This window comes from Carcharodon carcharias, chromosome 17 (assembly GCF_017639515.1).
Source record: "Carcharodon carcharias isolate sCarCar2 chromosome 17, sCarCar2.pri, whole genome shotgun sequence".
In the NCBI taxonomy this organism is placed as follows: domain Eukaryota; kingdom Metazoa; phylum Chordata; class Chondrichthyes; order Lamniformes; family Lamnidae; genus Carcharodon; species Carcharodon carcharias.
The window spans coordinates 102,497,293-102,519,708 of NC_054483.1; the positions used below are offsets into that span (position 1 = coordinate 102,497,293).

Sequence of the window (22,416 nt, forward strand, 5' to 3'; positions counted from 1 at the left end):
GGGATCTTTTATAAGCGACTGAGAGGACAGAAAAGGCCTTGGATAAAGTCTTATCTGAAAGAATGCACCTCTGACAGTGTGGTGCTCCACCAGTACTGCGCTCGAATGTCAGCCTGGAATTTGTGCCCGAGTCTCTGGAGTGGTGGCAGCAACCCCACAACCTTCTGACTCACAGGTGAGAGTGAAACCCACGGCAGTTAACCCACAGCATATCAGAGAACATCTCAGCCCAACTCAGCCCTTCCCTCACTCAAAGCACATCCGATGCCCTCCATCAGCAGGCTTGTTTGCTCAAATCTCTTACGATTGACTTCATTTGGATTTTCAGAAGCCACTTGCTAAGGTCTCTAATTCAAGGCTTTCAAAGAAGCTTAAGAATGATTGAACCATCGGCGGGTCAGTTAATAGGCATGGACACCGGGCTGGCATTAGAGAAGAAAAGATGGTGATTGGTCAGTCTGTGGTCATAAATGAGTAGCGCTCCGTAAGATTCAGGTCGCACAATTCAGTAGGTGGCATGAATGGAGCCTATCAGATTGGGAGAACTAAGCTGGAAGATAGTAGTTGGGTTTATGAAATATGGCTACTAACTAAAGGTGGAAAAGGATTCACCAACACAGATCGTCAAGCAGAGGAAAGAGGGCAAAATGTCCTGACCAAATCAGCTACTGGACAACAACAACAACAAACTACTTGCATTTTTATAGCACCTTTAACATAGTAAAATCCCCAAGGAGCATTATCATACAAAGGTTGACATTGAGCCATATAAGGAGATATTAGGGCAGGTGACCGAAAGCTTGGTCAGAGGGAGAACATAAAATAAGAAGATAGGTTTTAAAGAGCATGATAAAGAAGGAGCTGAAGGCATGGCTGCCAATGGTGCAGCTCCTAAAATCAGGGAGGCAAGTGAGCGGATTTGGAGGAACAGAGATCCTTGAGGGTTGTAGGGCTGGAGGAGGTAACAGAGACGGGGAGGGAGGAAGGCCATGGAGGGATTTAAACATGAGGGTGAGAGTTTTAAAACTGAGGTGTTACTAAGTCAGGAGTCAATGTAGGTCAGTGAGCACAATGGGTGATGGGCACAAAATCTAATTGCTGGCTGGTTTTTTACAGTCAGGAGTTTACTCTGACTCAGCCCTGTAAAGGCTCAAAGCACAACTGTGTCTTCAGTCAAAAGCTTGTGCTACAAATAAACTGGCTGCATAATCAAAATATATTAAATCAGCCCAGAATCGCACAGTTCATTGGCTGCATGAGGGAGGCTTGTCTCTTTACATTTGCACTCCTCCAGTTCTGGCCTTGTGAGTATCCCCGATTTTAACTGCTCCACCATTTGTAGTTGTACCTTCAGCGACCTGGACCCTATGCTCTGGAATTCCCTCCCGAAACCTCTCTGACTCTCTACCTCTCTTTCTTGCTTTAAGCTGCTCCTTAAAACCCCTGTAACCAAATTTCTGTTCACCGGCTCTAACGTCTCCTCGTGTGGCTCATGTCAAGTTTTGTTTGACGACGCTCCTGTGAAACATCTTGGGACGTACCCATACAAAAAGGCACTCTATATAAGAAGCACACATTAGTGAACCAACTGGGATTTACAACAATCTGACAGAGTCGTTTTACTGACTCCAGTTTTTATTTGCACATTTTTAAAAACTGATTCAAATTTTCAAAGTACTCTGTTGAGATTTGGCCTCACACCCCCTAGGTTATTAGCCCAGTAACAAAAAGCTGTCTCTGCATCACTGCAGGCAGCAGAGAGGCTCCAGCAACAGCTGCAATTCAGTGTTCATTTGTCGCCCTCTGCTGGTCTCTCTTACCATTAACATTTAAACTTTATCAAACTCGATCAAAGCACACACACACAATACAAAGAACTTGCATTTCAACAGAACCTTTCATCACCTCAGGACATCCTAAAGTGTTTTACAGCCAATGAAGTACTTTTGAAGGGTTGCTACTGCTATAATGTAGAAAACCAAAGATTTAGATGAAGGGACTGAATGTATGGTATCTAAATTTGTCACTAAGTTGGACAGAAAAGTAAGTTGGCAAGAGGAAGTAAAAAGTCTACGAAGGGATATAGACTGGTTAATTGAGTGGGAAAACTTGGCAGATGGAGTATAATGTGGGAAAATGTGAACTTGTTCACTTTGGCAGGAAGAATAGAAAAGCAGTATAGTATTCAAATGGAGAGAGATTGCAGAATACTGAGGTACAGACGGATCTGGGTGTCCGCTACACAAATCACAAAATGTTAGTGTGCAGCTACAGCAAGTAATTAGGAAGGCAAATGGAAAGTTGGCCTTTATTACAAGGGGAATGGGATATAAGAGTAGAGAGGTTTTACTGCAGCTGCACAGGGCCTTGGTGAGACCACATCTGGAGTACGGTGTACGGTTTTGGTCTCCTTATTTGAAAAGTGATGTAATTGTGTTTAGAAGCAGTTCAGAGAAGGTTCACCTGACTCATTCCTGGGATGAAAGGCTTATCTTATGAAGAAAGGTTGGACAGGTTGGGCCTGTAACCATTCGAGTTTAGAAAAGTGAGAGGTGAACGTTTAAGATCCTGTGGGGACTCTGACGGGGTAGATGATGAGAGGATGGGAGAGACTAGAACTAGGGGACACAGTTTAAGAATAAGAGGTCTACCATTTAAGACAGAGATGAGGAGAATTAATTTCCTCTCAGAGGTCGTTAGTCTGTGGAATTCTCTTCCCCAAAAAGCAGCGGAGGCTGGGTCATTGAATTTATTCAAGGCTGAGTCAGGCAGATTTTTGATAGTTAAGGGTTATGAGGGGCAGACAGGAAAGTACAGTTGAGACCACAAGCAGATCAGCCATGATCTTATTGAATGGCAGAGCAGGTCCGAGGGGCTGAATGGCCTACTCCTGCTCCTGATTCGCATGCTCCTAAAACATGCAGCCAATTTGCACACAGCAAGCTCTCAAAAACAGTAATGTGATCAAGACCAGATCATTTGTTTTAGTGATGTTTGTGAAGGGATAAATATTGGCTTCACTATACTGGGGAGAACTCCCCTACTCTTCCTCAAATAGTGGCATGGAATCTTTAACCTCCAGCTGAGGGGGCACCCAGAGCCTTTTCATCCAAAAAGAACAGCACCTCTGACACTGCAGCAACCCTTCAGTACAGCACCAGGAGTGTCAGCCTAGATTATATACTCAAGTCTCTGGAGTTAGATTTGAACCATTAACCTTCGAGAATGCTAACCACTAAACCATAGCTAGAAAGTCTTGCAGGGGCAGGGTTTTTTTTTAATTCATTCAAGGGATGTGGATGTCACTTTTTCCCACTGCCTGCTAGAAGATAGTGGTGAGCCACCTTTTTGAACCCCCTGCAGTAAATGTGGTATGGGTACAATCACAGTGCTGTTGAGTAGGGAGTTCCAGGTTTTTGATCCAGCAAAGATGAAGGAATGGCAATATAGTTCCAAGTGAGGATGGTGAGTGGCTTGCAGGGGAACTTGCAGGTGGTGGTGTTCCCATCTATCTGCTGCCCTTGTCCTTTTAGGCGGTAGTGGTCACGGGTTTGAAAAGTGCTGTCAACGGAGCCCTGGTAAAGGCATTCATCTTGTAGATGGTACACACTGCTGCCACTGTGTGTCGCTGGTGGTGGGAGTGAATGTTTGTGGATTGGGAGCCAATCAAGCGGGGCTGCTTTGTCCTGGAGGGTGTCAAGCTTCTTGAGTGTTGTTGGAGCTGCACACATTCAGGCAAGTGGAGAGTATTCCATCACACTCCTGACTTGTGCCTTGTTGATGGTGGACAGTGTTTGGGGAGTCAGGGGGCGAGTCATTCGCCACAGAATTCCCAGCTTCTGGCCTGCTCTTGTAGCCACCGTGTTTATATGACTAGCCCAGTTAAATTTCTGATCAATGGTAACCCCCAGGATGTTGATGGTGGGGGATTCAGTGATGGGAACGATGTTGAATGTCAAGGGGAGGTGGTTAGATTCTCTCTTGTGCCTTTCAAAACCTCAAAACGTCATAAAGCAAATGAAGCAGGTTTTGAAATTCAGTCACTGTTGTAATACAGGAAATATGGCAGCTATTTTGCACACAGCAAGATCCCACAGACAGTTTAAGGTAAATAACCAGCTGCAAACCTAAGCTCAATACGTTGGATTCAATTACAACGTGCTGTGGGGTAAAGCTGCTTTGAATAAAGACACAACATCGACCTGTCTCACAAATGGAGAACTTTGTAATACCAGTCCTGAGTTTGCCTTCCACTAGTTGAAAAGCCATTCCCCCTTTCCCTCGTTTGATGTTCAGTGGTGGATTTACCCTATTCTGTACTATTTACCCATTCACATACACATACAAATTTTATTTTCACACCATTTTTATTGGAGAAATGATTCCACTTGACATGGTTTTTGATGTGCTTGATATAATTTACACCGCAAGGTAGATATCAGGGTACATGCTGCAACATGAGTTAAACATTTTCAAGACAGCTTCAGGTAAATTTCTATTTCCTTATAAAATATCACATTTTCTGACAGTGCAGCACTCCCTCAAATAATGACCCTCTGACAGTGCAGCGCTCCCTCAGCACTGACCCTCTGACGGTGCAGCACTCCCCCGGTACTGACCCTCTGACAGTGCAGCACTCCATCAGTACTGACCCTCTGACAGTGCAGCACTCCCTCAAGTACTGACCCTCTGACAGTGCAGCGCTCCCTCAGCACTGACCCTCTGACGGTGCAGCGCTCCCCCAGTACTGACCCTCTGACAGTGCAGCATTCCCTCAGCACTGACCCTCTGACAGTGCAGCACTCCCTCAAGTACTGACCCTCTGACAGTGCAGCGCTCCCTCAGCACTGACCCTCTGACGGTGCAGCGCTCCCCCAGTACTGACCCTCTGACAGTGCAGCATTCCCTCAGCACTGACCCTCTGACAGTGCAGCACTCCCTCAGTACTGAGCCTTTGACAGTGCGGCACTCCCTCAGTACTTGCCCCTCCAACAGCGCGGCACTCCCTCAGTACTGATGCTCTGACAGTGCAGCACTCCCTCAGTATTGAGCCTCCGACAGTGCGGCACTCCCTCAGTGCTGACGCTCTGACAGTGCAGCACTCCCTCAGTATTGAGCCTCCGACAGTGCAGCACTCTCTCAGTGCTGACCCTCTGACAGTGCAGCACTCCCTCAGTATTGAGCCTCCGACAGTGCAGCACTCTCTCAGTGCTGACCCTCTGACAGTGCAGCACTCCCTCAGTGCTTCACTGGGAGTGTCAGGTTGGATTCCACAAAGTCTTAGAAACCAGCTCAAAACTGCCAAATTTGCACCGAGAGACGACAGTGTAATCAAACAAACCAGGGGCCACAGTACACAGTTTGTCAGTGAAGGAGTTAATTACAAGGCCTTTATGATCAGGCTAGTTGATCAAGGTGCATTTATATACCTTCAACATAGAAAAACATCACAAGGTGCTTTGCAGGGGGTGTTCTTAAAAATTGGACGTTAAGTCAAAGGAGGAGATTAGGAGTGGGGGCAGGGACTCAAAGCTCGGTCAAAGAAGGCAGTTTTAAGAAGCATCTTACAGAAGGCAAATGTGAAGTGGAAGTTTAGGAAGGGAACCCCAGAGAATGCTCAGTGCAGATAAAGGCATGGCCACTGACAATGGAACAAAGGAACAGGAGTACATAAAGACCCCAGCATAACACGTAGGGAGACACTGAGAAGACTGAGCCAGAAGAAACTGCTGCTGATCCAAGGGGTTTAATCGAAATGTTCAAAATTATGAAGGGCTTTGATCGAGTAAACAAGGAGAAACTGTTCCCAGTGGCAGGAGGGTTGGTAACTAGAGCGTCACAGATTTAAGGAAATTGGCAAATGAACCAGAAGGGGAGATGAGGAAACATTTTTTTATCTGGAATGCGTTGCCTGAAAGGGCAGTGAAAGCAAACTTGATAATAACTTTCAAAAGAGAATTGGATAAAAATACTCGAAGGGGAAAAAACGTCACAGAACTATGGGTAAAGAGCAGGGGAGTGGGAGTGATTGGATCGGTTCTGCAAAGTGCCAGCACCAGCACGATAGAGTGAATGGCCTCCTTTTGTGCAGGAAGATTCTATGATACTCAGTGATCTTACAACAACAATAGCAATAATATATATTTATACAGCACCTACAGCATAATTAACCATTCCCAAGGTGCTTCACCAGAGTATTATAAAAGATAACATGGCACCGAACTACATAAAGAGATATTAGGTCAGATGACCAAAACCCTGGTCAAAGAGGTAGGTTTTAAAGAGCACCTTAAAGGAGGCTGAAGTAGAGAGGTGGAGCAGTTTAGGGAGGGAACTGCAGAGCTTAGAACCCATACAACTGAAAGCCACCAATTGTGGAGCGATTAAAAGTGGGAATGCACAAGAGTCAAGAATTGGAGCATCACTGATATCTCAGAGGATTTTAGGGCTGGAGGAGGTTACAGAGATAGGCAGAGGTGAAGACATGGAGGGATTTGAAAACAAGGATAAAAGTTTTAAAATCCACATGCTGCTTGACCAGAAGCCAATGTAGGTCAGTGAGCACAGGGTGATAGGTGAACAGGGCAAGTAAGGACATGGGCAGCAGAGTTTTGGATGAGCTGAAGTTTACAGAGGGTAGAATGAGGGAGTCCGGGCAGGAGTGCATTGGAATAGTCAAGTCTAGAGATAACAAAGATGTGAAGGAGGATTTCAGCAGCAGATGAGCTGAGACAGGATAGAAATTGGGCGATGTTAGAGAGGTGGAAATCGGCATTCTTAGAACGGACGCGAATATGACTCTGAAGTTCATCTTGGGATCAAATTGTTTTTTAATTCTTTCATGGGATGTAGGCATTGCTGACTAGGTCAGTGTTTGTTGCCCATCCCTAATTGCTCTTGAGAAGGTGGTGGTGAGCTGCCTTTTTGAATTGCTGCAATCCATGTGGTGTAGGTACACCCACAATGCTGTTATGGAGGGAGTTCCAGGATTTTGACCCAACGACAGTGAAGGAATGGCGATATATTTCCAAGTCAGGATGGTGTGTGCATTGGGGGGAAACTTGCAGGTGGTGGTGCTCCAATGAATCTGCTGCCCTTATCCGTCTAGGTGGTAGAGATCATGGGTTTAGAAGATTCTGTCAAAGAAGCCTTGGTGAGTTGCTGCAGTGCATCTTATATATAGTACATATTGCTACCACTGTGTGCCAATGGTGGAGGGAGTGAATGTTTAAATTGGTGGATGAGGTGTCAATCAAGTCTTTGTCCTGGATGGTGTAGAGTTTCATGAGTGTTGTTGGAACTGCACTCATCCAGGCAAGTGGACAGTAATGCATCAAAGTCCTGACTTGTGCCTTGTAGATGGTGGACAGGCTTTGGGGATTCAGGAGGTAAGTTACTCATTGCAGAATTCCCAGGCTCTGACCTGCTCTTGTGGTATCAATCTCGAAATATTTATATGACTAGTCTAGTTTAGTTTCTGGTCAATGGTAACCCCCAGGATGTTGATAGTGGGGAATTCAGTGATGGTCATGCCATTGAATATCAAGGGGACATAGTTGGATTCTCTTTTGTTAAAGATGGTCATTGCCTGGCATTTGTGCGGCACGAATGTCACTTGCTACTTATCAGTCCGAGTCTGAATAATGCCCAGGTCTTGCTGCACATGGACACGGACTGCTTCTGTATTTGTTGAGTTGTGATATGTGATACCAACCGGCGAACAGACTGGTTTAATCTCAGTCCTCCCAATATTTAATTGGAAGAAATTTCTGCTTATCCATTACTGGATGTCAAATAAGCAGTCTAATAATTTAGCAACAGTGAAGGAGTCAAGAGAGATGGTGGTGAGCTACAGCTGGGTCTCTTCAGCGTATATGTGAAAACCAACACTGTGCTTTCGGATGAAGTCACCAAGAGGCAGCATGTAGATGACAAATAGGAGGGATCAAGGACAGATCCTTGGGGGAAGAGGTAATGGTGTGGGAACAGGAAGAGAAGCCATTGCAAATGATTCCCTGGCTATGATTAGGTAGATAGGAATGAAAAAGGTGAGAGCAGTCCCACCCAACTGGACGACAGTGCAAGAGGTTAAAAGCAAAATACTGCGGCTGCTAGAAATCTGAAACAAAAACAGAAAATGCTGGAAAAACTCAGCAGGTCTGACAACATCTGTGGAGAGAGAAACTGAGTTGACGTTTCGAGTCCATATGACTCTTCTTCAGAGCTGCAGAGAAGTAGAAATGTGATGAAATTTATACTGTTTAAGGTGGGGTGGAGCAGGTGAAGCTGGATAGAAGGTCAGCGATAGGTGGGGGCCAAGGAGAGATTGACAAAGATGTCATGAACTAAAGGACAAAGGGAGTGTTAATTGTAGTGGTAAAGGCTAAAAAAGGTGCTGATGGTGGCGTGTTGCAGCTGTTGGTGGAGGACGGTGCGGTCAACTGTGTCAAAGGCTGCAGAGAGGTCGCGAAAGACGAGAAGGGAAAGTTTACCATTGTCACAGTCGCACAGGATTTCATTTGTAACTTTGATAAGAGCCATTTCGGTATTGTGGCAGGGATCAGGAACCTGACTGGAGGGATTCAAACATGGAGTTCTGGGAAGGATGGAAATGTATTTGGGAGACGACACCACTTTGGAGTGGAAAGGGAGGTTGGAGATGGGTGGTAGTTTGCCAGGACAGTGGGGACAAGGGTTGGGGTTTTTTGAGGAGAGGGGCAATGGCAGGAGACTTAAAGAGAGGGACAATACCTGAGGAGAAAGAACTGTTTAACAATATCGGCTAAAACGAGGGCCAGGTGAGGAAGTTGAGTGATCAGCAGTTTAGTGGGAACAAGGGTTGAGGAAACAGAAGGTGGGTCTCATGGACAAGATGAACTCAGAGAGGACGTGAGGGGAGATAGGAGAGAAACTGGAGAAAGATGTGAGTTCAGGGCAGAAAAAGGGGGAGCTTTAAAGGACGTATGGCCAGACGGGCTGGTGGAAGGGAGGGACATGGCAGAGGCAGCTGATTGAATTGTTTTGATCTTAGTGATAAAGAAGTCCATGAGCTCCTCGTGCTTGTTCTTAGGGATCGGGTTGGAGGGGTTGAGAGAGAGAGGTTTAAGAAGACAGTATGCAGTACAGAAAAGAAGCCTGGGTTTATCTCTGTGTCCCTGGATGATCCTGAAGTAGTGAGCATTATGAGCAGATAGGAGTGGGACCCGATAGTGTTTTAAGTGGTCCAGCCATTTCTGGCAATAGAAGCTTAAAGCATTTGACCGCCATATTCTTTCTAGTCTGTGTCCCTTAGACTTAAGGGAGCGAGGATACCAGGAGGAATGGCCAGGGTGAGAGAGTAATCGTTTTATTGGGCATCTAAGGCAGAGTTGAGGGTGCAGTTTGGTAAATCAGTATCTGCAGAATGTTGTAGCAAATGACTGGTCAAAAGCTAGACAGCTGGGATGGTTAATATCACAGGGATAGTGCTGGGGTCAAGAGAGAGATGGTGGGAAGATAGAGTTGTGTGTCGCCGGTGTGCATGTGGGAGCTGAATCACGTATCTTTGCTGGGGGCAGCATATAAATGAAGAAGAAGAGGGGGCCAAGGACAGAATCTTGGGGACACCCAGAAGTAAATGTGGGGTTGTGGGGGGCGGTGGTGGGGTGGGGCAGGGGGATATGTGGGAACAGGGGCCATTGCAGGAGATTCTATTGGTACAATTACAGAACATTTGGATAGATGGGTTTTATTTGACCTGGAACTCCAATCAGTGTAAAAAATTATGGGGGGGGGCGGTGGTGGGGGCGGTTTGAGCTCCACAGTGTGTTTCCATAAACTTGCTCAGTCTCCAAATCCTTGGGCGTTGACAGGATCCTGGGGCACCCCTGGGCAGACCGGCAACAGCCTACGTCTCTCAGAGCCTGTGTCTTGTTCCTCCCCGCTGCACCACATTATATCCAGGAACGAATCAAATGACAGATCCTTGCAGGTAGAGGAGAGAAAAAACATATTGCCCCAATTGAATATTTTAAACTATTTGTTTTGGGTGCACTCTGCTCCCTATCCCTCCCACCCCCTCCAACCCCTCCACACACGCAAAGCCGAGCACAGGTCTGGTGGCTGTGACGTGACATTTGCTGCTCCTGCCCTGGGTAGTTGCACCTTCCTCAGAGGAGGAGGAAGGCAGAGGGAGCCACACTGAGGCCTTCCTCAGATTCAGATAGTGCTCTTAGGAACTTAGTGTGGTCTCAGCAACTATCATTAGGAAATGCGTCAGCCATGTCTCAGTGAGGAGCACTCTCTCGCCTCTCTCTAGATGCAAGTCCCACTTCAGAGACGTACAGAAACACAGCTCAATGCAGTATTGAGGGAGGGCTGCACTGTGAGAGGTACCATCACATTAAACCAAGGTCCCATCTGCTCTCTCGGATCATGGTTGCTCTTTCGAAGAAGAATCTCCTTCGTGTATGGAGCCAATATTTATCTGTCAATCAACACGACTAAATATAGATGATCTGGTCCTTTACCATGTTTTTTTGTGCTTGTGAGATCTTCCTGCATGCCACATTTCATACAACAATGAATACACTTCAAAATTCACTGGCTATAAAGTGCTTTGAGATGTCATGTTGGGAAAGGCGCTATAAAAATGCACATTCTTTCCTGTCTGTTTTTTCTCATGGTCCTTTGCACTAATTCCTTTTACTGTGAACATTACCAAACCTTTGTCAATTCCATGTTCATGTTGCAAACGCTGTTGAAAATTGAGTGCATACTCTAGCTGCGATCAGGAGCAGCTGATACTAACTGGGGAAAGGTTAGGGCACAGATACAAGAACCTGTGGTGGGGGGAAGCTGTGTGATAGGGAAAAGTAGTCTGCACTCATGTCAAACAGGGTCTTATGAATAAACCCTTGTTGAAAACAGACTGTCTCCAGCTTCTTCCTTCACCAGATGCCTGCTCAGCACGATAACGCTCCAGCCCACTGAATGGTTCCAGAATATTCTTCCCATAACTCCCCCCCCCCACCCCCACTCCCCTCCCCGGCTTGGTTAGCCTCACATAAAGAGGAACAAAATGTCATTTAAGTACCTGACACCCAGTCTCAAAGATCAGACTGTAGGCAGCCTTCAAACTCTTGTTGAAGGTGTACTGGTCCTCCAGCCCAGTTAGACTTGTCGGGTCAAAGTAAATATTCTGTAAGGTAAATAAAAAACACACACATGCAGAGTTACTATATGTTATTCAAAGCTGTCGGCTCAGCCTCAACATCCATACCATTCTATATCTTACCTCTCTGCTGTAGACAATGTTGGAATTAAAATCCCCAGGGTGAAGGCCACAATGCCAGCAAAAGTGTAGGAAACTTACGCATCGTTCAAAGATCTTCCTGTGGTCGAAGGCCATTCCTCTTGGTCTTCCAAATCCTGGAATGTAATTTATCATTTATCTTATGAATTTATTACTAGGCTCTCGGGGGGTGGGGTGGGGGGGTGTGGTGGGGTGGATTAGGGTCCATAACAGGGGAGAGTATACATTTGCAGCTTTGTCAAATTGTCCCCAACTTGTTCCTGTTAGGACCTTTTGGACCTTTTCTGTCTCCATCTTTCCAATCTTTCACACAAGTGAGGGAACAAGGATCACATCACTCACAAGTTTGGAAAGAGGAGCAGGGTATATGGGGAAAATCAAGAGGACGTGAAATAGGCTTTAAATTGGGAGACTTTGTTTGTTCAAAAAGAATAACTTTGCATCTTACCAGTCACCCCTCTGTCCTGTGTTAAATAGAGTATTGATCCCTTGCGGTCACATATCACAGCGTAGGGCACAAGCACGACACTTTCTGGCTGCAGTGTCAAGAAGTTCCACAGTCCCTTCTGCCAGTCTGACATAACCGTCACCTGGGAACAAAGACAGGCAGATAGATGTAGGGTCAAACCAACATTGATCATAGGCAGACCCTGAACAAGTGTGCAACTTAACCATTTTCAACCAAATAATAAACACTGAGACAGCTCCCCAAATATTTACCCGTTCAAACAGCACATGACTATACTCAGGAAAAAACAATTCAAATTTTCACCATCCACCAGTACTGTACCCCAGCATTATACAGTGACAGCTGTCCCCATTAGTACTGCTGCCCAGTGTTATACAGTGACAGGCCTGTTCCCATCAGTACTGCTGCTCAGTGTTATACAGTGACAGAGCTGTCCCCAACAGAACTGTACATTAGTGCTCTACAGTTACACACCTGTCCCTGCCAGTACTGTACCCCAGTGTTAGTGACAGAGCTGTCTCCATCAGTACTGTACCCCAGTGTTATACAGTGACAGACTTGTCCCCACCAGCACTGTACCCCAGCATTATACAGTGACAGAACTGACCCCACCAGCACTGTACCCCAGTGTTATTGTGACAGATCTGTCCCCACCAGTACTGTACCCCAGTGTTATACCACAGCTAATGATTAAAATCTGAAATCAAAAATTGCCCTACCTGATAGCTTCTCAATGTCTCGGTGTCACCAAGCTACCACTACGCCTCGGAAATCCTGTGTGCATTATAGCTTGTTATTTCTGTAATCCTCTAAATGCTCTGTAATCACGATTAGCTCACAAACAGCCCAACTGCTGGTGGAACAGAATGATCAATATCTGCCACTTGCCCACTCTCTGCATTGCTACAGCTTCAGTCCCCAAACGAACACAAGAAGGATGAGCCCAATATTGTGAGCAGAGTGTGACAGCCAGTTTACATGCTAATGATCACCATTAATACTTGTGAGAAAATATAGGTCTCTAACTACAGCGAGAGACAAGCTGAACTGTGTCGGTGTGCAGAGATCCCACTTTACTGGGTGTTGTATGGATGAAAACCAGGGTTCTAATTAATCCTGGTTAAGGGATTACTGGAGGCTGCAGCTAAATCGAGATGAATGAATTCAATGCTGAGAGAGCAAGGTAAGCTTTATTAGCAATGAATGATTTTTAAACAGGTAGGAGGTTGTTTTATTTTTTCGTCAGTGCCTCTCTTGGTCTCTTTGAAAGTACCTGACTCCTGTTGGGGAACAGGATCTGTCCACTGAACTGCCTCCCCACTCACACTATCCTGCCCATATATACCCACACCCCCATCCACTCATCAAGAATTCACCCTGACTGATTAGCACATCAGGCTAGACACCGAGTTTCATTAGACAATGAAGCTTTGGGTCATTTACAGCACAGAAGGAGAACATTCAGCCCATCGAGTGCAAGCTCTCCGTTGAGTAATCCAGTCCCGCTTCCCCCACTTGATCCCCGTAGCCCCGCAGGTTAATTTCCTTCACATGCCCATCCAATTTCCTTTTGAAATCATTGATTGTTTGCACTTCCACCATCCTCATGAGCAGGTCATTACCACTCCATTACTGTGGTAGGCAGAACGTCTTTTTAGCTTGAGGGCAGCATCCTGTTAGTAGAAAATACCACATAAATGAGTAATGTGGTACATGATCTTCAGTGCCAGTGTGATGCCAGATATGTAAGCCATACATACCAATGACTGGCAGCTTGTATCAAACAGCATGTCCCAATAGACAGAGCGCTGACCATACTCAACCAGCTTGTGATTCTCCAATTAGACATCACTAGCTGAACAATCCCAAGCTTGCTAAAAATTACATCAACAATCAACTTAAGATTATCAGACAGGCTCGCAATGTGGCTCACCTACTCTTTTTTTATTCATTTATCACTGACTATTTACTGCCCATCCCTAATTGCCCTTGAGAAGGCGGTGGTGAGCTGCCTTCTTGAACCGCTGCAGTCCATGTACAGTAGGTATACCCACAGTGCTGTTAGGGAGGGAGCTCCAGTGACATTGAAGTAACAGCAATCTATTTCCAAGTTAAGATGGTGAGTAACTTGGAGGGGAATTTCCAGGTGGTGGTGTTCCCATCTATCTGCTGCCCTTGTCCTTCTAGATGGTAGTGGTTGTGGGTTTGGAAGGTGCTCTTGTTGAGTTCCTGCAGTGCATCTTGTAGATGGTACACACTGTTGACACTGTGCATCGGCGGTGGAGGGAGTGAATGTTTGTCAATGGGGTGCCAAGTAAGCGGGCTGCTTTGTCCTGGATGGTGTCAAGCTTATTGAGTGTTGTTGGAGCTGCATTCAGTGGGAGTATACCATCAGATTCCTAGCTTGTGTCTTGTAGATGATGGGCAGGGTTTGGGAAGTCAGGATATGAGTTACTCGTTGCAGGATTCCTAACCTCTGACCTGCTCTTGTAGCCACAGTGTTTCTATGGCTAGTCCAATTCAGTTTCTGGTCAATGGTAACCCCCAGGATATTGATAGTGGGGGATTCAGTGATGGTAATGCCATTGAACATTAAGGGGCGATGGTTGGATTCTGTCTTGTTGGAAATGGTCATTGCCTGACACTTGTGTGGCACAAATGTTATTTGCCACTTGTCAGCCCAGGCCTGAACATTGCCCAGGTCTTGCTGCATTTGGACATGGGATGCTTCAGTATGAGGAGTCGCGAATGGTGCTGAATATTGTGCAATTATCAGCGAACATCCCCACTTCTGACCTTATGATGGAAGGAAGGTCATTGATGAAGCAGCTGAACGTGGTTGGGCCGAGGACACTACCTGAGGAACTCCTGCAGTGATGTCCTGGAATTGAGATGATTAACCTCCAACATCTACAACCATCTTCCTTTGTGCTAGGTATGATTCCAACCAGCAATTCCCATTAACTCCAGTTTTGCTTGGGCTCCTTGATGCCACACTCGGTCAAATGCTGCCTTGATATACTGGAACAACTCAGTTAAGGCACAGCAAGTTATGGGACACAAGTCTTCAGTACTGTCGCCGAATGTTGTCAGGACCCATAGCCTTTGCAGTATCCAGTGCTTTCAGCTGTTTCTTGATGTGGAGTGAATCGAATTGGCTGAAGACTAGCAACTGTGATGCTGGGGACCTCTGGAGGAGATTACATATATTACATATTACAAGTTACACATATTCATTTGCAGGGACTAAGTCCATTGCAGGCAAAAGGAACATGTACAGGCACTGTGCCTTTTCTGAAGTAAAAAGCATAGAGGGCAATGGCTTCCTGCTGCATTTTCCATGGCAATGCATCAACCAGAATCGAGTTGCCAACCAGTCTTATGAATTGCTGCCAAATGTCAATGGGAACATTCTTGCATCTGTCCTGATGAATGCAAGATGAAAAGCTTTAACAGCATGTCTCGTTCTTCAGCAAAACAGTAATTCTACATTAGATTGTTCCTTGCTCTTCTCCATTACCAATTTAAATCTTATATGAGATTGCTCTTAACTAAATGTACCCCCATAGCCACTTGGTCCACTTGGCCCACCTCATTTCCCAGCACCAGATCCAGCAATGCCTCCTTTCTAGTTGGGACAAGAACATAATGATCAAGAAAGTATTCCTGGACACATTTTAGGAATTCCTCCCCCTCTTTACCCTTTACTCTAACATTCACCAAATTGATATTTTTTTTGTTCATTTACAGAATGCTCGGCCAGCATTTATTGCCCATCCCTAATTGCCCTTGAGAAGGAGGTGGTGAGTTGCCTTCTTGAACCGCTGCAGTCCTTTGGGTAATTAAGGTCCCCTGTATCGCTACTCTATAGTTCCTGCACACCTCTGTGACTTCCCTGCAGATCTGTTCCTCTATCTCCCTCTCACACGATTTGGAGGCCTATGGAATATTCCAAGTAGCATGATAATACCTTTCTCACTGCTCAACTCTAACCAATTGGATTCTGTCCTTGAACCCTCTTTCCAACAGTACAATGTCTTCCCCAATCAGTGCTGTCACTCACCTCCCTTTCTTCCTTCCCACCTTTTCTGAACACTTTATATCCTTGTATATTAAGTGCCCAGTCCCCACCATTCTTAAGCCACGTTTCTGTTCCTGTCACAACATCAAATTCTCACACGGCTATTTGGGTTTGGAGCTGACCAACCTTACTTACCAAACGTTGTGCCTGTGCATACATGCATTGTAATTGTGTCTTTTCATTTCCCTGTAGTCTTTCCTAGTCTGCTCCTATCTAATATGGCTCTACTTCCTTCTCTGGTATTGTCCAACACTCTCAATTTATAAATAAAAACAGTAAGTGCTGGAAAAACTCTTCAAACAATAATCATATTGGACTCAAGACGTTGGGCCTTATCTTCCAATGAAGTGGCAATTGAGTCGGGCTGCCAGGTTGGGTTGGGCCTTGGGGTGGGGTGGTGGGTCGGGCTAGGTCTTCACTGGGGGTGAGGTCAAGTCAGGTGGGGTTTTGTGTTGACTCAGGTCAGGCCGTAGGGGAGGGGGGAGCTGCTCTGGACAGGTCGGCCTGGGCCTTGGGATGGGTGGGGGGGCGGGGGGGGGGGTCACGTCAGGCCTTTGGGGCGGGTATGGGGTCAGGTTGTGTCAGGCCAGGCCTTGGTTGGGGATGGAGGGGGTGGGGGGGGGGGGGTTCAGGTCGGGTCACACCTTGGACCGAGGGGAGGTCAGGGGCCATCAGTTCAGGCTGGGGGCTGGGCCTTGGGGGTGGGGTGGGGGGGAGGGGTGCGGGTGAGTGGTCAGGTTTTGTGGGGGGGTGGTGTCTTCTAGGTGGCAGTTGGATCGGGTCGATTTGGACCAGGGGTCGGGGTAGTTTAATGGGAATGGGGTGCAGTCATGGGGTGGGGGGGATCCTGCTGGGGTTTGGGGGTGTGCGGGGAGTTCCCGGGGATGTGTGGGCGTGGAGAGGCCATCAGTGTGTCTGTACCATAGCTACCCAGAAGCTAGAAGTAGTTTTAATTCTTCTAACTGTTTATGGGTAACTATTAATGTAACACAGTCTCAACCATCCGAAGTTTGCGATTTAAATCACAATTTTCAGATGGTTCCTAGTGCGGGGAGTTTGCACTTCCCAGGCATACTGTCCTTATCTGGGAACCTCCAGCACCTCTTTGAGATAATCCCCAGATATGACGCCCTGGAGCTTGGAAGTTACAGCCCAACTCTGTTTCTCTCTCCACAGATGCTGCCAGAACTGTTGAGTTTCTCCAGCATTTTCTGTTTTCATTTCAGATCTCCAACATCCACAGTGTATTGTTTTTACTCTGAAATTATGTACCTTATCCTCTTCTCTACTTCTCTATGCCGGTGCCTATCCCACTGCAAATTTAGTTTAAAGTCTCCCCAACCAGACTAGTGAACCTCCCCGCAAGGACATTACTCCCAGTCCTGTCGAGGTGCAACCTGTGCCTCCTGCCCCAGAACTGGGCCCAATGGCCCACAAATCTGAAGCACTCCTTCCTGCACCATGCTTCAAGCCAGGCATTGATTCTCCCTATTTTCCCATTTCTGCTCTGGATAGTGCATGGCATTAGGAGTAATCCAGGGATTCTGGGATTCACAGGCAAAGCATATTCCATTCTCCCCTGATGTATGTGAATGCACACTTTTACACAAGCATGCACACGCACATATGTGCACTCATGTACTTGCACTTGTACACAGGCGCCAGTACAAAACACACATGCATACACACTCATGCACACACACCCATATACATTCACACACACAAGCACCTGTATACACACTTGCACATGCATATGCACGTGCATGTATACACATCCACACACATGTACACTTGTTTCTACATGTACACACATGTGCATGTACACAAAGACACGTACATATGTATTTGCTTACATTCATGCACATATACAGATGTACTCATATAAACACAGATGCATGTATACACACACGCTCACACTCTTTCCAGAGGGCTGAATGAACCCTGAGCATTTTGCTCTATTGGTTGGCAGTTCTAAGCTGTCCTGGATGAATCTAGATAGAGGGCAGAAATCAAACCTGGGACCCCCCCCCCCCCCCACCCCCCCCCCCCACCAAGTCCATAAGGTTTAAGCTGGGAGCTTGTGATCCGTTTGGTTCAATACCATGCACCACTTACCACACACTTGGTAAGTAACCCAGTGAGCAGAAGGAGAAGCTTGAAGAAATTTCATTTTAAGAAAAATAACAGACCTTTTTCATCAGCACAAGTTGTCCTGTTGTCCTGTCCTTCACTCGGAACCAGTTATTCCCCAACTGTTGGACACAATGAAACTCCACAAAGGGCCGGTAGTAACTGACGTTTCCGTGTTCAGCTGGACTCAGTGCCAGCCTGGCTCCGTCTTGCTAACAGGAGAAAATAATGAAGTTCAGACTTTTAGCCCAACCATTGGAACCTTCAATTCTAACAGGGTCCACCTCAGCAGCGTAGAAGCTTAAAGAAAGAAAGAAGGAAAGAACTTGCATATTCGCAGCCTCACAATCTCTCAAAGCACTTCACAGCCAATTAAGTACAGACACTACTATAATATAGGAAACACAGCAGCCAATGAGTGCACAGCAAGATTCCACAACAGCAACGTGATAATGACCAGATGAGCTGGTTGGTTGAGGGATAAACATTGGCCAGGACACCAGGGTGAACTCTTCTGCTCTTCTTTGAAGACTGGCCATGTGATCTTTAACATTCACCTGAGAGGGGTCCTTAGTTTAGCACCACATCTGAAAGACAGCACCTCTGACAATGCAGCACTCCTTCAGGACTGCACTGGAGTATCAGTCTGGATTGTGGGCTCAAGACTCTGGAGGGGGCTCGAACCCACAACCTTGTGACTCAGAGACACGACTGTTACCCAGTGAGCGAACAGGGGCCACAGGGAAGTGACCATGGAGCGAAAGATCCATGACTTTTTACTTCATCCCTTGCTTCCACTTACCCCCAGCACCAGTTGATCTGCTGTGCCCACTGCATACCGAGATCGCCATACCTTCTAAACCTAAACTCACCAAAGGAAACGGCAGAGAGGTCAGGGATCAATAACCCTGTTCCTAAAGCAACAGTAACCCTCATTCAACAAGGAACCAGCCACTTACCATGGTAACAATCACTCTGTCCATGAAGTATTCCCTCTCTTGGTTTGACAGGACAAGTCCCGAATCCAACAGGTCAAAAAATTGGCCATTTTCCAAAAACCCCTCAATGTAAATCTCTCTCAACGCATCCAGGACTTGAGCGGTGAGTTCCCTTCTAATCCTGTAGTATGCCAGTTCGATGGACTTTCTGATGAACAGGTTGGATAGTGACTGGCCGTCCTTCTGCTTCTTCTTCCTCCTCTTCTTCTTCAGAACCACTTCTTTCTGTGACATCCGGTGCTCTCCCGGTGAGCTGGCAGTGTCAGGCTGGGCTGGGTGGAATGTGTCTTCCATCGGTCGTGATGCAGAGTCATTGTGGGGCCGGCTTTCTGGAAGGGCAGAACTCCCAAAAAACACAGACGCCGATTGCTGGGGTTCATTATCCTCCTCTGTCCTTCCAGTTGGTTCATCCCTCTTTTGACTCGGATCAGTGTATAGGTCGACTGAGCCTTCATCGCAACTGCATGCTTCACAATATAAATCCTCCTCATTTGTCCCCACAATCCAACCTTCCGACTTGGGAACTGCGGAGAAAGTCCCAACCCTCTCAGGCTCTATGTTGAGGTTTTCATTCTGCCTGGAGTCAGTCTCAAAGGTGGGCACTTTCACAAGCATTCTATCATCTCGTTCCACGGTGTGATCTGGTATGAACCCGTTTAACCGTCCTATTGGACCTTGTAGATTCCCGGCAATAAGATTGCCTTTCACCAGACCTGGTTTGGGACTTGTCCCTAAATTGAAGGGGATGGTACTGGATGCTAAGCTCTTGACATGGCTGCTGCCTTGATTAGGTGTCTCCTCACAAAGAGCCTTTGAAGAGTCATGGCCAGCAGGACAGTGAGGGATTTTGTAGTCACTGTGTCGGATGGAGTGTATCGGGCCCTCTGTGTAAACGCGGGTGCCACACGGAAAGGTGTACTCAAATATGCAGTCTGTCTGCAGCCTGGTCTCGCTGACAGGGAGGCTGGTTACACAGAGGTGACTCTGCAGCCCCCCAGAAGGCACCAGCTGGGCCGTGAGGTCTATGTCGCTCTCAGTCGCAATCAGTGGCTCGGTTCCTGTGGGGAGCTTGGCTTCTCCAATGCTGTCAGAAATCAATCCCCTGTTGGAAAAGTAGACAAGACTTTAGATTCACTGCACCGCGTTAAATCCAGGCTTGAAGCTGGAGTTTGAGAGAAAGGTGCAAAATGTGTAAATCAATATTCGCATTTTGGTGCTATTTTTCTGCCCATGATGTTCAGGAATATTGGAATTAGGGACTGGAACTAGAGAGTGTCACCTCCCGGGGCAGGTACAGAATGGGTGGGAGTAATGCTCCATGTACACTGTCCCCATCAAACACTCCCAGGACAGTTACAGCATGGGATTAGGTACAGAGTAAAGCTCCCTCTACACCGTCCCCATCAAACACTCCCAGGACAGGTATAGCACCGGGTTAGATACAGAGTAAAGCTCCCTCTACACTGTCCCCATCAAACACTCCCAGGACAGATGCAGCACGGGGTTAGATACAGAGTAAAGCTCCCTCTACACTGTCCCCATCAAACACTCCCAGGACAGGTACAGCACGGGGTTAGATACAGAGTAAAGCTCCCTCTACACTGTCCCCATCAAACACTCCCAGGACAGGTACAGCACGGGGTTAGATACAGAGTAAAACTCCCTCTACACTGTCCCCATCAAACACTCCCAGGACAGGTGCAGCGTGCAGTTAGATATGGAGTAAAGATTAATATGTTTTAACTTCAGCTTCCAGTGTCTCCCCCCAAAACCTCTTAATTCCGAAGATGCAAATACCAAACTCAGATCATTCCCCAGTCCCTTGAAACCATCTGAATCTTCTGTAATGTTATGTTTGTCATTTGTCCCAGCAGTTAAGCGAAGACAGTTTGTTAATGACTTTTAAAAATTCAGAAATTTATTTTGATCTTCTAAACTCAACAAACACAGAGCTGAATATCGGAAGAACTGCTCGGAAAGACACTTACTCAAAAAAGCCGGACTCATCTGTCTCTCCTGGGCTCAGCAAGAGTTGTTCACAGCCTGAAAGTAAAAACAACCAGAGTGTTACATCTGCCCTCACAAAAAAGAAAAATGGAGAATTTTAATTTCTATACTGTCTTTCACATCCAAAGGACATCTCAAAGCACTTTACAACCACTGAAATATTTTACAAGTGTAGTCACTGTTATAATGTAGGAAACTTTGCTGACAATTTTGTGCACAACAAGCTCCCAAAATAGCAACATAATGATGACCCCATCACTTGTTTCAGTGATGTTGATTGAGGGATAAATATTGGCAAGGACAGCTGGAAGAACACCCCAATTCTTCTAAATGTTATGGGAATGCGGATGAGAGGCTGGTTTAATGTGCTGTCCAAATGACGGCATCTTTGATAGTCCAGCAGTCCCTTTGACAGTGCCTCAGTACTAACCGTCTGAGGGTGAGCACTCCCTTAATATTGACTCTCCAACAGTGCAGCACTCCCTCAGTACTGGCTCTCCAACAATGTGGTGCTTCCTCAGTACTGACCATCTTACAGTGCAGTTCTCTGTCAGTACCAACATTCCAACAGTGCAGCACTCCCTCAGTACTGACCCTCTGACAGTGCAGCGCTCCCTCAGTACTGACCCTCCGACGCTGCAGCGCTCCCTCAGTACTGACCATCTTAAGGTGCAATTCTCTGTAGGTACCAACATTCCAACAGTGCAGCACTCCTTCAGTACTGACCCTCCAATAGTGCAGCGCTCCCTCAATATTGACCCTCCGACAGTGCAGCTCTCGCACAATACTGACCCTCTGACAGCGCAGCTCTCGCACAGTACTGACCCTCTGACAGTGCAGCTTTCACACAGTACCTCGGAATGTTCACTTGAATTTTATGCTAAAATTTCTGGAGCAACACTTCAATTCACAACCTGTGACTCAGAAGTGAGATTACTGTCCATTGTGCCAGAGCTGACACTTAACCAACTAGCTGCCCAGTGCCACCCTCCCTATCATCACCCTCCTGCCTGCAAGTCCCAGGAACCAAAGTTAACCTTTCTCAAAGGATTCCTCCGCATCCCCTTCAATCTGCAGTGGGTCCAGGGAGTCTGAAATGAGGGAATTCATCCTGGGAACTCCCCGGATCTGTGGAGAAAGAGAACAACAGTGAAACAGCCAGACTCGCTCTAATTCTTTACTATATCAAACTCAAAGTTAATGTTTGGCACCAAATCAAAATAATTATCTCATAATTTCAGTTAAGCAATATTTGGAGAGATTCAGTGGTTGGGGCTTCAATGTGGAGAACTGGTAAGACTCTTAAAGTGATGAAGGGCCTCAATATCTTTTTCTTGTTCTGGTTCTCTGTCTGTCTCCTCATTTCTCCTTCTCCTTCACTCATTCTGTCTCTCACTAAATCTCTCCTTTTCTCATTCTCTTTCTTCAAGCTCTTCCT

At 46.5% G+C, this 22,416-nt stretch overlaps 1 protein-coding gene across 1 annotated transcript in view; it reads right to left on the minus strand.

Moving 5' to 3' along the window:
* Positions 1-9,822: 9,822 nt before the first annotated feature.
* The window catches only part of LOC121289692, a 21,231-nt gene continuing 8,637 nt past the window's right edge, over positions 9,823-22,416 (minus strand). The window contains exons 2-9 of the mRNA XM_041209317.1: positions 22,016-22,106; positions 20,960-21,014; positions 18,933-20,073; positions 18,033-18,185; positions 11,742-11,883; positions 11,276-11,409; positions 11,075-11,179; positions 9,823-9,963 (exon numbers count right to left, since the gene is read on the minus strand). Of these exons, the coding sequence (XP_041065251.1) occupies positions 9,823-9,963; positions 11,075-11,179; positions 11,276-11,409; positions 11,742-11,883; positions 18,033-18,185; positions 18,933-20,073; positions 20,960-21,014; positions 22,016-22,106 (1,962 nt within the window). The remainder of the gene's footprint in view (positions 9,964-11,074; positions 11,180-11,275; positions 11,410-11,741; positions 11,884-18,032; positions 18,186-18,932; positions 20,074-20,959; positions 21,015-22,015; positions 22,107-22,416) is intronic.